This window comes from Entelurus aequoreus, linkage group LG25 (genome assembly GCF_033978785.1).
Source record: "Entelurus aequoreus isolate RoL-2023_Sb linkage group LG25, RoL_Eaeq_v1.1, whole genome shotgun sequence".
NCBI lineage: Eukaryota > Metazoa > Chordata > Actinopteri > Syngnathiformes > Syngnathidae > Entelurus > Entelurus aequoreus.
The window spans coordinates 5,463,613-5,478,612 of NC_084755.1; the positions used below are offsets into that span (position 1 = coordinate 5,463,613).

Genomic DNA, 15,000 nt, shown 5'->3' on the forward strand with positions numbered 1-15,000 from the left:
GCGTGGTCGCTAGTAGTGGCTTTCAGTAGGCCTTTAAAGAAAGGTACATACAGGTTTTGGAGCGACGTCATCATGAACGCCCCTGCTTATTTCAGCAAGACGATCCCAAGCCACGTGTTACAACAGCGTGGCTTCATAGTAAAAGAGTGCGGGTACTAGACTGGCCTGCCTGTAGTCCAGACCTTGAAAATATGAAGGCTAAAATATGAGAAGGGAGACTGTTGAACAACTTAAGCTGTACATCAAGCAAGAATGAGAAAGAATTCCACTTCCAAAATGTGTCTCCTCACTTCCCAAACCTTTACTGAGTGTTGTTAAAAGGAAAGGCCATGTAACACAGTGGTAAAAATGCCTTTTTTGCAATGTGTTGCTGCCATTAAATTCTAAGTTCATGATTATTTACAAAAAAGAAGAAAGTTTCTCAGTGTGAACATGAAATATCTTGTCTTTGCAGTTTATTCAATTGAATATAAGTTGAAGAGGATTTGTTGTATTCTCTTTTTATTTACCATTTACACAACGTGACAACTTCACCGGTGTTGGGGTTTGTAGTTCATATCTATAAAACACACTGGCGTCATGGAACGTTTTGGTCTTTTGATTTTTTCCTCCCCAGGAGGGAAGTATGTTCCCCGTGCCATCCTGGTGGACCTGGAGCCAGGGACTATGGATTCCGTCAGGTCCGGTCCATTCGGTCAAATCTTCCGACCCGACAACTTCGTCTTTGGTAAGCCAGCATCGAGTGGTGGTCATCGGCAGGAGTGGCGCTTCACCGTGGTGTGTTTCTGCCTCCAGGCCAGAGCGGCGCCGGCAACAACTGGGCCAAGGGTCACTACACGGAGGGCGCCGAGCTGGTGGACTCGGTCATGGACGTGGTGAGGAAAGAGGCGGAGAGCTGCGACTGCCTTCAGGGCTTCCAGCTCACACACTCCCTGGGCGGAGGCACGGGCTCCGGCATGGGCACCTTGCTCATCAGCAAGATCCGCGAGGAGTACCCGGACCGCATCATGAACACCTTCAGCGTGGTGCCCTCCCCCAAGGTGTCGGACACGGTGGTGGAGCCGTACAACGCCACGCTGTCGGTGCACCAGCTGGTGGAGAACACGGACGAGACCTACTGCATTGACAATGAAGCTTTGTACGACATCTGCTTCCGCACCTTGAAGCTGACCACCCCCACGTACGGGGACCTCAACCATTTGGTGTCGGCGACCATGAGCGGCGTCACCACCTGCCTGCGATTCCCCGGCCAACTTAACGCCGACCTGCGCAAGCTGGCGGTCAACATGGTGCCCTTCCCGCGGCTGCACTTCTTCATGCCGGGCTTCGCCCCGCTCACCAGCAGGGGCAGCCAGCAGTACCGAGCGCTCTCCGTACCCGAGCTCACCCAGCAGATGTTCGACGCCAAGAACATGATGGCGGCCTGCGACCCGCGCCACGGCCGCTACCTCACCGTCGCCGCCGTTTTCCGCGGCCGCATGTCCATGAAGGAGGTGGACGAGCAGATGCTGAACGTGCAGAACAAGAACAGCAGCTACTTCGTGGAGTGGATCCCCAACAACGTCAAGACGGCGGTGTGCGACATCCCGCCCCGCGGCCTCAAGATGGCCGCCACGTTCATCGGCAACAGCACGGCCATCCAGGAGCTGTTCAAGCGCATCTCAGAGCAGTTCACCGCCATGTTCCGCCGCAAGGCCTTCCTGCACTGGTACACGGGCGAGGGCATGGACGAGATGGAGTTCACCGAGGCCGAGAGCAACATGAACGACCTGGTGTCCGAGTACCAGCAGTACCAGGACGCCACCGCCGAGGAGGGCGAGTTCGAGGAAGAGGGCGAGGAAGAAGTGGCCTAAAAACTCACCGTACCCTTTTCCATCACTGCACCGACGCCATGTTAGCTCCATGCTAGTCTGCTCTTAGATGCTAGTCAAAGTTTTGCTTCTGATTTTCATTGTGACATCATCACTCATTGTGACATCATCACTCATTCGCCCTCACATTGCCCAATCTCAAAGCAAGCGAGTTCACTTTCAATTGGAGAAGTATTCAAATTTGATTAAAAGGTCACCTTTACCCACCTATGCCTTTTTATTGTGTCATTTAATGCAGTGTTTTCCAACCACTGTGCCGTGAGATACAGTCTGGTGTGCCGTGGGAGATGATCTAATTTCACCTATTTGGGTTAAAAATATGTTTTGCAAAGCAGTAATTATAGTCTGCAAATGATGTGTTGTTGTTGAGTGTCGGTGCTGTCTAGAGCTCGGCAGAGTAACCGTGTAATACTCTTCCATATCAGTAGGTGGCAGCAGGTAGCTAATTGCTTTGTAGATGTGGGAAACAGCGGGATGCAGTGTGCAGGTAAAAAGGTGTCTAATGCTTAAACCAAAAATAAACAAAAGGTGAGTGCCCCTAAGAAAAGGCATTGAAGGCTATGCAGAACCAAACTAAAACTGAACTGGCTACAAAGTAAACAAAAACAGAATGCTGGACGACAGCAAAGACTTACTGTGGAGCAAAGACGGCGTCCACATTGTACATTCGAACATGACATGACAATCAACAATGTCCCCACAAAGAAGGATGAAAACTGAAATATTCTTGATTGCTAAAACAAAGTAGATGCGGGAAATATCGCTCAAAGGAAGACATGAAAACTGCTACAGGAAAATACCAAAAAAAGAGAAAAAGCCACCAAAATAGGAGCGCAAGACAAGAAGTAAAACACTACACACAGGAAAACAGCAAAAAAAAAGTCCAAATAAGTCAGGGTGTGATGTGACAGGTGGTGACAGTACACCTACTTTGAGACAAGAGCTATAGTGATGCATGCTTGGTTATGCTTTAAAGCAGGGGTGTCCAAACTTTTTCCACTGAGGGCCGCACACTGAAAAATCAAAGCAAGCGGGGGCCATTTTGATATTTTTTATTTTAAAAACCAATACAATATATGTATAAAAAATATACATTTAGGCCTCCACTCAGACTTGATCCCGGGGACTCCAAAGGGTTTAGGTTAAAAAAAAAGAGAAAAAAAAGTCATTATTTAGTATTATTATTATTATTCAAAGTTTAAATATCTAGATCAACATCAGGTCTATCTGTCAATATAACGTTTTGTTTTTTTTTTAGATTTAAGTTGTATGCCCTTTTTGTCAAAGAAAACCCACTTTTTTATGGAAAAAACAAAATATGAAATATTTTCCCCCAATAAAATTTTAAAGTGGAACATTTCAGATTATATAATAATTGGAGCTCATAACATAACTCATAACATTGATTTTAATTTATTATTATTTTTTGAGCAATGACACTAAAATTATTGGGGATCCAAAAGGGTTAAAAAAATAAATCGTAATTTTTTTAAAAACTGTTAACACAAGTCTCGAGATCAACTTCAGATCTATCCGTCAATTATAACTTGTATTGTTTTTTATTTTGTTCCTTGTTTGTTCATTTTAGGCCCTTCTTTAAAAAAACAACAGTTTTTTATATGGAAAACACAAAATATGCAACATTTTCCCCCCAAATATCTCAAAGTGGAATATTTAATGTGACCTAATTGGAGCCTTGAATAGGTCAATAATTCATAATAACATTGTTTTTGATTCATTATTATGTTTTAAAGAAAGAAACAGCCTGCATGACAGCTTAGTGTTATTAGAGTCAACATAGCAACATTTTATTGTCACCTGTTTACTCTTTTATACCACTTTTTATGTTGGTTTTTTTTTTATCGTATTTTCAGAATGTGCCGTGGGGCCGTTAAAAAATTACCTGCGGGCCGCAAATGGCCCCCGGGCCGCACTTTGGACATCCCTGCTTTAAAGTCATATCCAACAATTGCGACGACGACTTTTTATCAACTGAGTTTCGTTTTTTTTTAATGATTTCTGCTGAAATTCGGGCGGAAGGCGGGGTACGCCCTGGACAAGTCGCCACCTACACAATGTAAATGTGATATTAATCCTGTTAATTATATAACATTTGCTCTGTGGTAGGAATTGGAACAGTCACATCCTTAATGCTTGACTGCAACCATGGTTGGATGATGCAGAGACAACTGATCATACATCCCCTCACGTTCTACCTACTACTTTGTTTTATAACGCTCCATTTAATCTTAAACAGTAACTTCTCTTATCATAGTGAAGTTAGAAATAAGTCTCTTTGTTTCTGAAATGTATAGTTTTCTTAAATACCACCAACAGATTATATATTTTTTGACAAACATTAAAATATACTATGCAACAATAGTTTTAATACAAATACCCTCAGCTGGGGATAGTCTGATTGGCAACACTAAATGGTCCCTAGTGTGTGAATGTTGTCTGCGATGAGGTGGGGACTTGTCCAGGGTGTACACCGCCTTCCGCCCGAATGCAGCTGGGATAGGCTCCAGCACCCCCTGCAATCCCGAAAGGGACAAGCAGTAGAAAATGGATGGATGTTGTTGTGCTCACTGTCTGCATGTATAATTTATACAAACAACATAAATCATTAATAATTAAATATAATTAAACACGGTCTTTTGAGAAGTGTGTCAAACTAGTAGCCGTGGTATTACTCTGTATTTATGAAGTAGTCCTTTCCACTAAAAGCTTGGTGAAATTTCGTTCTTATCTGTGCTGTTAAGTTCAAATTTGAATGACAATAAAAAGGAAGTCTAAGTCTACAAATAGACAATGTTCACAAACAATATAGTGTGTTTATTGTCCTAGTCATAGTAACTCAAGCTCTGTTGCTAGGAAACGCATGTAGTAGAATTTCGGACCTTTGAACTATATTTCATGTCTGTCAAGAATGTACGCTCATTTAATTTCTCTGCTATTCTAAGCCATTGAAGGACCAGATGTAGGACAAAGTTGAATATGAAGTCGTGCCGACCTGTCTACAAAATGTTTTGATTGTCTAAGCATGACTAAGGGATTCAAAGAGGTTGCAAAACAAACATGTCGAAAACAACGGGACCTTGACGCATGAGGAAAACAGATAAAAATGGCCAGGAGACCAGGGGCCGTACTTATCAAGCTTCTTAGAGTGCCATTTTACACTTAAGTCCTGAGAATTTGCGAAATTTAGTCCTACTCTCAAACTTAAGAATAAAAGCTTTTTATCAACGTTCTTAAGTCTAAGAATCACTCCTACTCTCCACGATATTTAAGAGACCTTCAGAGGTGTCTTAAGTGGTTAGGAGTTGCCAGCAGGGGATGGCACTGAGGCGAGAGAGACGTGCGCGAACGTTCAGAGAGCGGAAGGATGTCCTGGCTTTGTTTGATGACGAGCAGCTGATCAAACGGTATCGTTTAGACAGAGCGGGTATTATTTTTGTCACAGATTTAATACTTTTCGATTCCTTGTTGATTTCTGCATGTGTCTGCAGTGGGCTAGTATATATAGAGCCACCCACACCAGTTTCAAATTAGTTGCCTAATTAATGAATTGGAAAGAAAATGTTATGACAGTAGCGTATGTGTGTGGCCGTGAGGTGAGTGACGTCAGTGAGTGTGTGGGCGAGAGAAGAGAGGGAGCGGTAGCGTGAGTGCCGGCGGGGACTAGTTTGTTTTGTATTATTTTGTAGTTTATTGTCAAAATATACACTCCCATTGTCCACTTAGATATTTCCAAGATATTTCTTTATTCTTAGACAAGGGATTCCCTTCCGTGATTGGTCATTTCTATGGACACAGAAATGACGTCACCTAAAATTCCGTTTACGGCACATAGTAATGTCGTAATTCAGCTCTGAGTGTGACACTTAAGATTCAGTCCTACACTTCGCTGAAAGTGTGAGTAAGACGCTTGATAACTAACTTTTAAGTGCAGCTTTCAGCCAAGAATTTATTTACTCTTAAGTCAACTCTTAGCAGACTTCTTAGGAGTAATTCTAAGAAGCTTGATAAGTACGGCCCCAGGACTCTAAGAGATTGCTTGATTCGTGTGTCCTCCGGAGGACGTCTGTTTGTTTGCAGGGACAAAACAATCCAACTTATGCACTTTTGACTATGGGTAAATAAACTTTTTGTACTAAATTCACTTTTGTTGCTGTTTAAGCTTCGGACAATCCACTACACGCACTTGACTGATTGATTGATTGAAACTTTTATTAGTAGATTGCACAGTACAGTACATATTCCGTACAATTGACCACTAAATGATAACACCCCAATATGTTTTTCAGCTTGTTTAAGTCGGGGTCCACGTTAATCAATTCATGGTACTCATGGTATTCACTGTATGTACTAAGTCTACAATCCTCTCAAACATCACGTGTCCGTTACCTTGCATTTTTTTAAACAAACTGCTGTAATTCCAAAAACAACTTTATACAGCATAAGATATATTGAATTTTCCTTTTAAGTACAACAAAGTACATTTTACAAATATATATTGATTTAGCCTAAATGGTAGCTAGCAAAAGTACAAACAATTGACACATAATCGTAAAAAGGATCTTGTCAACTTTTAATGTTTCCCCCTGGTTTGTTTCCTCTTTAGATGGTAAAAAATCAGAGCAAACCAAAATGCATCAGGTGATTTTGCATTCTTCTGCTAATAAGGCAAGAAGGTGTGGACAGAGGTTTGCTGTGTGGAATACTGAGCAGAAACTAAATGGGAACATGATTTAGTGCGGGGGTCAGCAACCCGCGGCACTAGTGACTCCCTGGAGCATTTTTTAAAAAGGACTGAAAATGGAAAAATATTTGTTTTGTTTTAGTATGGTTTTAGTTTGAGGACAAACATGACACAAACCTTCCCAATTGTTAGAACTACCACTGTTGAATATGTTGGTGTGTGTGTATGCTTCACCGATGACACTATTTGGTGAACATCCTTTTGTCCTACTCATTTCGGCGGTTCTTGAACTCACCATAGTGTGGACTGTGACGCAACAGTTTGTTTACATGTCAAATCTTCCACTCTTTCCTGGTCTCCTTTTGTCCACCAAACATTTTATACTGTGTGTGAATGCACAAAGGTGAACTTTGTTGATGTTATTGACTTGTTGGGAGTGCTAATCAGGTATATTTGGTCAGTGCATGACTGCAAGCTAGTCAATGCTAACATGCTATTTAGGCTAGCTGTATGTACATATTGCATCATTATGGCTTATTTGTAGCTATATTTGAGCACATTTAACATCCTTTACTTTTGTGCTCTTTGTATACAATTTAGTTTTGAATGTCTCATGACACATTATCTCTATGTACAAACCCTTTTTCCATATGAGTTGGGAAATTGTGTTAGATGTAAATATAAACGGAATACAATGATTTGCTAATTGTTTTCAACCCATATTCAATTGAATGCACTACAAAGACAACATATTTGATGTTCAAACTCATAAACTTTATTTTTTTTTTGCAAATAATAATAAACTTATAATTTCATGGCTGCAACACGTGCCAAAGTAGTTGGGAAAGGGCATGTTCACCACTGTGTTACATGGCCTTTCCTTTTAACAACACTCAGTAAAGGTTTGGGAACTGAGGAGACACATTTTTGAAGCTTCTCAGGTGGAATTCTTTCCCATTCTTGCTTGATGTACAGCTTAAGTTGTTCAACTTTATCAGTATTTATTGCCACGTTTCCCAACTTCTTTGTCACGTGTTGCTGGCATCAAATTCTAAAGTTATTGATTATTTGCACAAAAAAATAAAGTTTATCAGTTTGAACATCAAATATGTTGTTTTTGTAGCAATTTCAACTGAATATGGGATGAAAATGATTTGCAAATCATTGTATTCCGTTTATATTTACATCTAACACAATTTCCCAACTCATATGGGAACGGGGTTTGTAATATTGGCTGCATTTCAGATAGTTGTTTGTGTGCCATGTTGTTCCAGACCACATCAAACATTACCCAGCTTGCCAAAGATTGTAATAAATCTATTAAAAGAAGACAGTCTGCCATTTCCTTTAACTTGGACACACACACACATCTATACTTTTGGCCATTAAAAGCCAGTCATTTCCAGGAGTTATCTCACCCTCTGATTTACTAATGGTTTCTAATGTTGTAAAAATGTGTAGAATAAATATTACATTTCAACATTTCTGTCAACCAAGATTTGTGTCAGCCTGCGACACATAGTCATTTTGATAGTAGGCTATTATAGCTAATATACGTTAAGTCATGTGTTGTCTTCATTATAACACTTATATAAAGCTTTTCATTTTTTGCAGCTCCAGACATATTTGTTTTTTGTATTTTTGGTCCAATATGGCTCTTTCCAATTTTTGGCTTGCCGACCCCTGACTTGGTGAGGATACCAGTAAAGAGCAGAAAGCATTTTGATAGGGAGCAAATTCTCCAGAGGTTGAAAAAGTGGAGTTTTTTGATGGCGAATCATCGGTTTAATTTGTTCACTACCTGAAGTTACATCACCATTATACTTTATAAAGTAAAACCTGATTGGTTTGTTAGCAGTGCTTCAAGGTCTGATTGCATTTTCACAACTAAACCACACCAAGACCATCAGGTGATGTGTGCTGGATACTCTTAAGATATCAGCTCAATTCCGACCTAAACAAAGGAACCACATTATTTCTATACGAGTGATATGACAAAAACCTGAAAAATCTGCAATTATACAAAAACTTTATTCTTACAATATCAAAATGGATAGAACTACATATTTGAAAATTAAAAAGGAAAAAGACAAAATAATGGGGAATACAGTGCCTCGCTTTTTGGTCAGCAAGCCAACCCTTACAATATCAATTGTTAGACCGAGTATTTTTCAGGGAAAACAAAAACAAAAAAAAACGCATTACATGCTAGCTTGAAAATGGTGAGGAGATGAGTACACAAAAAGAAGGCGTAAGAGTTATGTGAGAACAAATGATCTGATTGTGATTTACCAGACGTGTGGGATTCTCAGGTTGCCAGTCAAACTGTATTTGAGTTCTGAATTGTCCAACATAAGAAGATAAGACAACTGATCTCCATACCTCATCTCCACCGCCACGATAGCTAAAGAAAAAAATTCACAGGAAATAGTCTGCAACTGGCTTCTTTGATGGAATGCCTCTGGTCTCTTGTGGCGCTGCCTCAAATATGATGAATTCTCGTTGTAAATGTTCATCCAGTTCCAAAATGGCTGCCACGTTACCACATCTGTATAAAAAAAAGTGGGATACTTCATTACGAAGAGGTCCACAACGACAACGACAATCCAGATCTAATACACACAAAAGAAGTCATGTCAAAAACATGGTGTTTACTTTTAGATATCAATATAAAACACAAAGCAGTTTGGCTAATGAAGATAAAGTCAAATAAACAAATAAGTCAAATAAACCGGTTGGGAGAGTGGCCGTTCCAGCAACCTGAGGGTTCCTGGTTCAATCCCCAGCTTCTACCATCCTAGTCACGTCCGTTGTGTCCTTGAGCAAGACACTTCACCCTTGCTCCTGATGGGTGGTGGTTAGGGCCTTGCCTGGCAGCTCCCACCATCAGTGTGTGAATGTGTGTGAATGGGTGAATGTGGAAATAGTGTCAGAGAGTACCTTGAAGGTAGAAAAGCGCTATACAAGTATAACCCATTTATCATTAAGATTTGTTCTTTAACAACAACCTTGTACCTCAGTGCAACAGTTTGGCCAAGAACAATAAAGGAGTGATACCTCTCACATCTAACACGCAATCTTTGTGCCTCACCGACAACTCAGTCCACATTCAATTCGATGAGATGACAAAACATTATAGCAAGTAATGATGTTATTGGAACACTAACAAAGTTAGCAGTTAAATCAAAGGACGAGTGAGCATCCCAGTCAACAAACTACAAGTTGTGGCAACGTTCCCGACATGTCGACTGCTGCATGCTAACTCTCAGTCCCAGCAGCTGACAGAAACACGCTAGTTGTACGTTCAAAATGAAACCGCAACATCAAATTGTTTTTTTCCTTCAAAAGCATTGCGCTCATAGACACACACCGAGACTCTGCGGAAGTAAAAGCGATTTAAATGAAGTGAAACTAAGCGATTGGCTCCGTTTACTTGGAGGGAACATTTTCAGAGCAAAGTCCGAGTAGTAGCTGCCATGTTTTCTCGAGCCTAACGGCGCTAGTGCGCATGCATTTTTCAGGAAGTAAGCAGTGTTGCGTAAAATGCATTAATAAATGACGGTATAATGACAGTAATTAAAAATTTAAACGGTGTTACTAATTGTCTGGAATTTTATTGCGGTTTATCATTATACCGTTTACCATTACATCCCTAGTCCATTGTAAAAAGTCAAGGGCGGTCACGGCATGTTCTTGCCGTTGATGCTGGTCAATTTTTTAGAGCATTACGGCAAGTCCCAAGGGCGGTCGTGGCCCCTGCCAGGTTAAATTCGAACCCTAATCCAACTGACAATTGAACACTTTTCACATGCACTCAGAACGGACCAGGTCACAGTCAATCATTCTTGCTGACCTGATTTTTGGATCGGACAAGATGGTATTTACTGTGCCATGCGCCCACACTTAGTTACTGCATATGAACAACTTGAATTACTTCGCAAGTGTTTTATGTAGTCTTGTTAGAAAAATAGCACCAGCGTACTTTCCGATTAAAATGTGTACCTTTGATGCAAAATGCAAACTTCTGTCTGACTTGTTATCTATATAAACAGAAACTATTGGAAAAAAAATACAGCATAAAACGTATTCTTACCTGTAGCAGTAGTTGGGTGCTGACCACACAGTGAGCACGGTTTCGTTGAAGTGCCACTTATAGCCTTCCATGACCAGTTGATGTGCTCGACAAATCATGTGAATGTCATTTGCAGCATTGAACTGGGCCACCACATCACTGCCAAACAAGTAGCCAGCCCCCCTGGGACTCACCCCCCACCCTGTAGTGTCTGAGAGGAGGGACACAGAGAGATACCACATTATTAAAATTTTCCTGAGGGAACTCTCCCGAAGGAATGAATAAAGTACTATCTATCTATCTATTACAACTTGGAATGTATTATTCTGGCCAAGGTCATACTAGTCTTTGTTTTAAGCGTTAACAGATCAAAGGACTGGACAATCACATTTTGATTTCGCATGTGGCTTCCAAAGATCCTAAAAATATTATAATCGGGAAAAAAACAGATTGATAGGCTGCGCAACGTGCATGCAAATTCCTGAGCTTGTACGGTGAAACAGGGGAGGAGCAAACTATAAGTCGCAGTTTTTTCCATAGTTTGGCCGGGGGTGCGACTTATACTCAGGAGCGACTTATGTGTGGAATGATTAACACATTAGCGTAAAACATCAAATAATATTATTGATCTCATTCACGTAAGAGACTAGACGTATAAGATTTCATGGGATTTAGCGATTAGGAGTGACAGATTGTTTGGTAAACGTATAGCATGTTCTATATGTTATAGTTATTTGAATGACTCTTACCATAATATGTTACGTTAACATACCAGGCACCTTCTCAGTTGGTTATTTATGCCTCATATAACGTACACTTATTCAGCCTGTTGTTCACTATTCTTTAGACATTTTAAATTGCCTTTCAAATGTCTATTCTTGGTGTTGGCTTTTATCAAATACATTTCCCTCAAAAATGTGACTTATACTCCAGTGCGACTTGTACTCCAAAAAATACGGTAATCGCGTTATGAATTATGATTTCAATATCAATCAAAATAATCTTGATTATTATTTTTGCTATAATCGTCCAGCCCGAACAGATCATTAAAAAGGCTTCCACTAAAGTAGACTAGGGCTGCAACAACTAATCGATTAAAATCGATTATAAAAATAGTTGGCGATTAATTTAGTCATCAATCCGTTGGATCTATGCTATGCGCAGAGGCAAATTTTTTTTCCTTTTTTTTTTTAATAAACCTTTATTTATAAACTGCAACATGTACAAACAGCTGAGAAACAATAATCAAAATAAGTATGGTGTCAGTATGCTGTTTTTTCTTCTTCAATAAAATACTGGAAAGGATAGAAATGTAGTTGGTCTCTTTTACCCGATTATTAATCGATTAATCGAAGTAATAATCGACAGATTAATCGATTATCAAATTAATCGTTAGTTGCAGCCCTAAAGTAGACCCAATCCTACCTTCTGGGTCTGACCAAAGCAGGTCACACATGGGCCCATCATGGGGCACTTCTTGCTTTCTGTCGATCGTCCTAATCTGATCCAGGGTCTGGATGGAAGGAGATAAACCACCATGCACACAAAAAATCTGTGGGGACCCAAAAGGACGGAATGTAAACAGGTGGAGCAGACTAAATAAAACCGGGAAGTCAAAAAACACAAATGTTTCCATGCACCAATCCAGAACGGTATGGTCGCAGACAACCAGGATATATCCCACTTGCACTCATCAACTGTTTGACACGGTACATTTCCATGTACCTTAACAGTTGCTTAACAAAGCACATCTACATTTTTCTTACATTGGAGGGAATCATTCATTTGGTCCCCTGTTGATTTAGTGAATTTCCCCCATTACAAAAAGATGACTAATCCATCATTTGTATGGTGCGTTTATTTCCGTAGTGAGAGACAACAACATCAAACTAAAAATGAAGGCTAGACATTCATTGTGGAGTATTTGCATGGACTAGGTATTTGGTCCACCTGATACTCTTCACTCTCAAAACACTGATTTATTTTCTCTAGGCAGTATAATGTATGTATTTAGTATAAGAAAAGATGCTTCTTACCTTGCCATCAATAATAGCAGACAGGGACAGGTAGTCAAATATCTCCGTGCAGTATCTCCAGACGGTGACAGATCCATATTTGCGGAGGCACTCATCATAAAAACCGTAGACCTGGGTGATTTGCCGAGACTCGTGATTTCCTCGAATTAAAGTTATCCTGTCTGGGTAACGGACCTGCGAATGAAACACAAAACCAATGAGAGTGTTAAAAACCCAGCATTTTACATGCTGTCTTTTGAACTTTGCACCTAGAACAATCCGGATGGTTCTTTTCCTCTTTGGTCCGGAGGACACGACGTCCATAGTTTCCAAAATTTTGAAATGTGGACTCGTCAGACCACAGAACACTTCTCCACTTTGCATCAGTCCATCTTAGATGAGCTCGGGCCCAGCGAAGCTAGCAGCGTTTCTGGGTGTTGTTGATGAATGGCTTTATCTTTGCATAGTCGAGTTTTAACTTGCAATTACAGATGTAGTGACTGACAGTGGATTTTTTGAAGTGTTTGAAGTGATATCCTTTACACACGGATGTCGCTTTTTGATGCAGTACCTCCTGAGGGATTGAAGGTGCGTAATATCATGGCTTTCGTGCAGTGATTTCTCCAGATTCTCTGAACCTTTTGAGGATATTACAGAGCGTAGATGGTGAAATCCCTAAATTCCTTGCAATAGCTGGTTGAGAAATGTTGTTCTTAAACTGTTCGACAATTTGCTCAGGCATTTGTTGACAAAGTGGTGACCCTCGCCCCGTCCTTGTTTGTGAATGACTAAGCATTTCATGGAAGCTGCTTTTATACCCAATCATGGCACCCACCTGTTCCCAATTAGCCTGTTCACCTGTGGGTTGTTCCTAATAAGTCTTTGATGACCATTCCTCAACTTTATCAGTCTTTTTGGCCACTTGTCCCAGCTTTTTTGAAACAAGCTGCAGGCATCCAATTCCAAATGAGCTAATATTAGCAAAAATTAAGTTTTACAGTTGAAATGTTAAGTATCTTGTCTTTGCAGTCTATTCAATTGAATATAGGTTGAAAAGGATTTGCAAATCATTGTATTCTGTTTTTATTTACCATTTACACAATGTGACAACTTCACTAGTTTTGGGGTATGGGTATGTATATATATATATATATATATATATATATATATATATATATATATATATATATATATATATATATATATATATATATATATATATATATACACTACCGTTCAAAAGTTTGGGGTCACCCAAACAATTTTGTGTTTGAGCCTTCATTTCTAAGAACAAGAATAGACTGTCGAGTTTCAGATGAAAGTTCTCTTTTTTTGGCCATTTTGAGCATTTAATTGACCCCACAAATGTGATGCTCCAGAAACTCAATCTGCTCAAAGGAAAGTCGGTTTTGTAGCTTCTGTAACGAGCTAAACTGTTTTCAGATGTGTGAACATGATTGCACAAGGGTTTTCTAATCATCAATTAGCCTTCTGAGCCAATGAGCAAACACATTGTACCATTAGAACACTGGAGTGATAGTTGCTGGAAATGGGCCTCTATACACCTATGTAGATATTGCACCAAAAACCAGACATTTGCAGCTAGAATAGTCATTTACCACATTAGCAATGTATAGAGTGTATTTCTTTAAAGTTAAGACTAGTTTAAAGTTATCTTCATTGAAAAGTACAGTGCTTTTCCTTCAAAAATAAGGACATTTCAATGTGACCCCAAACTTTTGAACGGTAGTGTGTATATATATATATATATATATATATATATATATATATATATATATATATATATATATATATATATATATATATATATAAAAAATATCATAAATGCATTTAAGAAACAAAAAAAGATATACTCCTACATGAAACAGTTCAAAAGGTAGCAGTGCAGGCTAATTTTTCTCAGATGCTTAATGAAAGTCTTAAATAAGTGAAAAAATATGCTCTTCCTATTTTATGTCTGTTGTGTCATCATTGATTCTACTGTCTGGGTACTTGACTACAATTAATATGGCAATGTTTTAAGTGAAAAGCGGGTGTGTGTACCTTAAGCGCAAGCAGAAGAAGGAATGTTTCCACGCTGTAGAAGCCCCTATCTACAAAGTCACCCATGAAGAGATAATTTGTCTCAGGTACATCTCCACCAACCTGTCATGTAGAGAAAAAATATATATGACAATTGTGATTAGAGTACCTCCCTATATATTATAATCATTATAATATATGCATATGATAGGAGTGATATAAAATATATTTCATAGTTGATAGTTTCATACAAACAGCAATAGTGCGACAACAATGACACTTTTTAGTGTAACATAA

At 39.6% G+C, this 15,000-nt stretch overlaps 2 protein-coding genes across 5 annotated transcripts in view; one reads left to right on the forward strand and one right to left on the reverse strand.

Annotated features, from left to right (window-relative positions):
- tubb4bl (tubulin, beta 4B class IVb-like) overlaps positions 1–2,077 on the forward strand; it is a 9,814-nt gene extending 7,737 nt beyond the window's left edge. The window contains exons 3-4 of the mRNA XM_062036735.1: positions 617–727; positions 796–2,077. Coding sequence (XP_061892719.1) covers positions 667–727; positions 796–1,853 — 1,119 coding nt within the window. The 5' untranslated portion in view covers positions 617–666 and the 3' untranslated portion in view covers positions 1,854–2,077. The remainder of the gene's footprint in view (positions 1–616; positions 728–795) is intronic.
- Positions 2,078–8,585: 6,508 nt separating this feature from the next.
- The window catches only part of LOC133642877 (serine/threonine-protein phosphatase 4 catalytic subunit B), a 15,726-nt gene continuing 9,311 nt past the window's right edge, over positions 8,586–15,000 (reverse strand). For all 4 annotated transcript variants that reach the window (XM_062037286.1, XM_062037287.1, XM_062037285.1 and 1 more), the window contains exons 5-9: positions 14,725–14,826; positions 12,682–12,855; positions 12,071–12,197; positions 10,667–10,856; positions 8,586–9,121 (exon numbers count right to left, since the gene is read on the reverse strand). In XM_062037286.1, the coding sequence (XP_061893270.1) occupies positions 8,992–9,121; positions 10,667–10,856; positions 12,071–12,197; positions 12,682–12,855; positions 14,725–14,826 (723 nt within the window). In that variant the 3' untranslated portion in view covers positions 8,586–8,991. The remainder of the gene's footprint in view (positions 9,122–10,666; positions 10,857–12,070; positions 12,198–12,681; positions 12,856–14,724; positions 14,827–15,000) is intronic.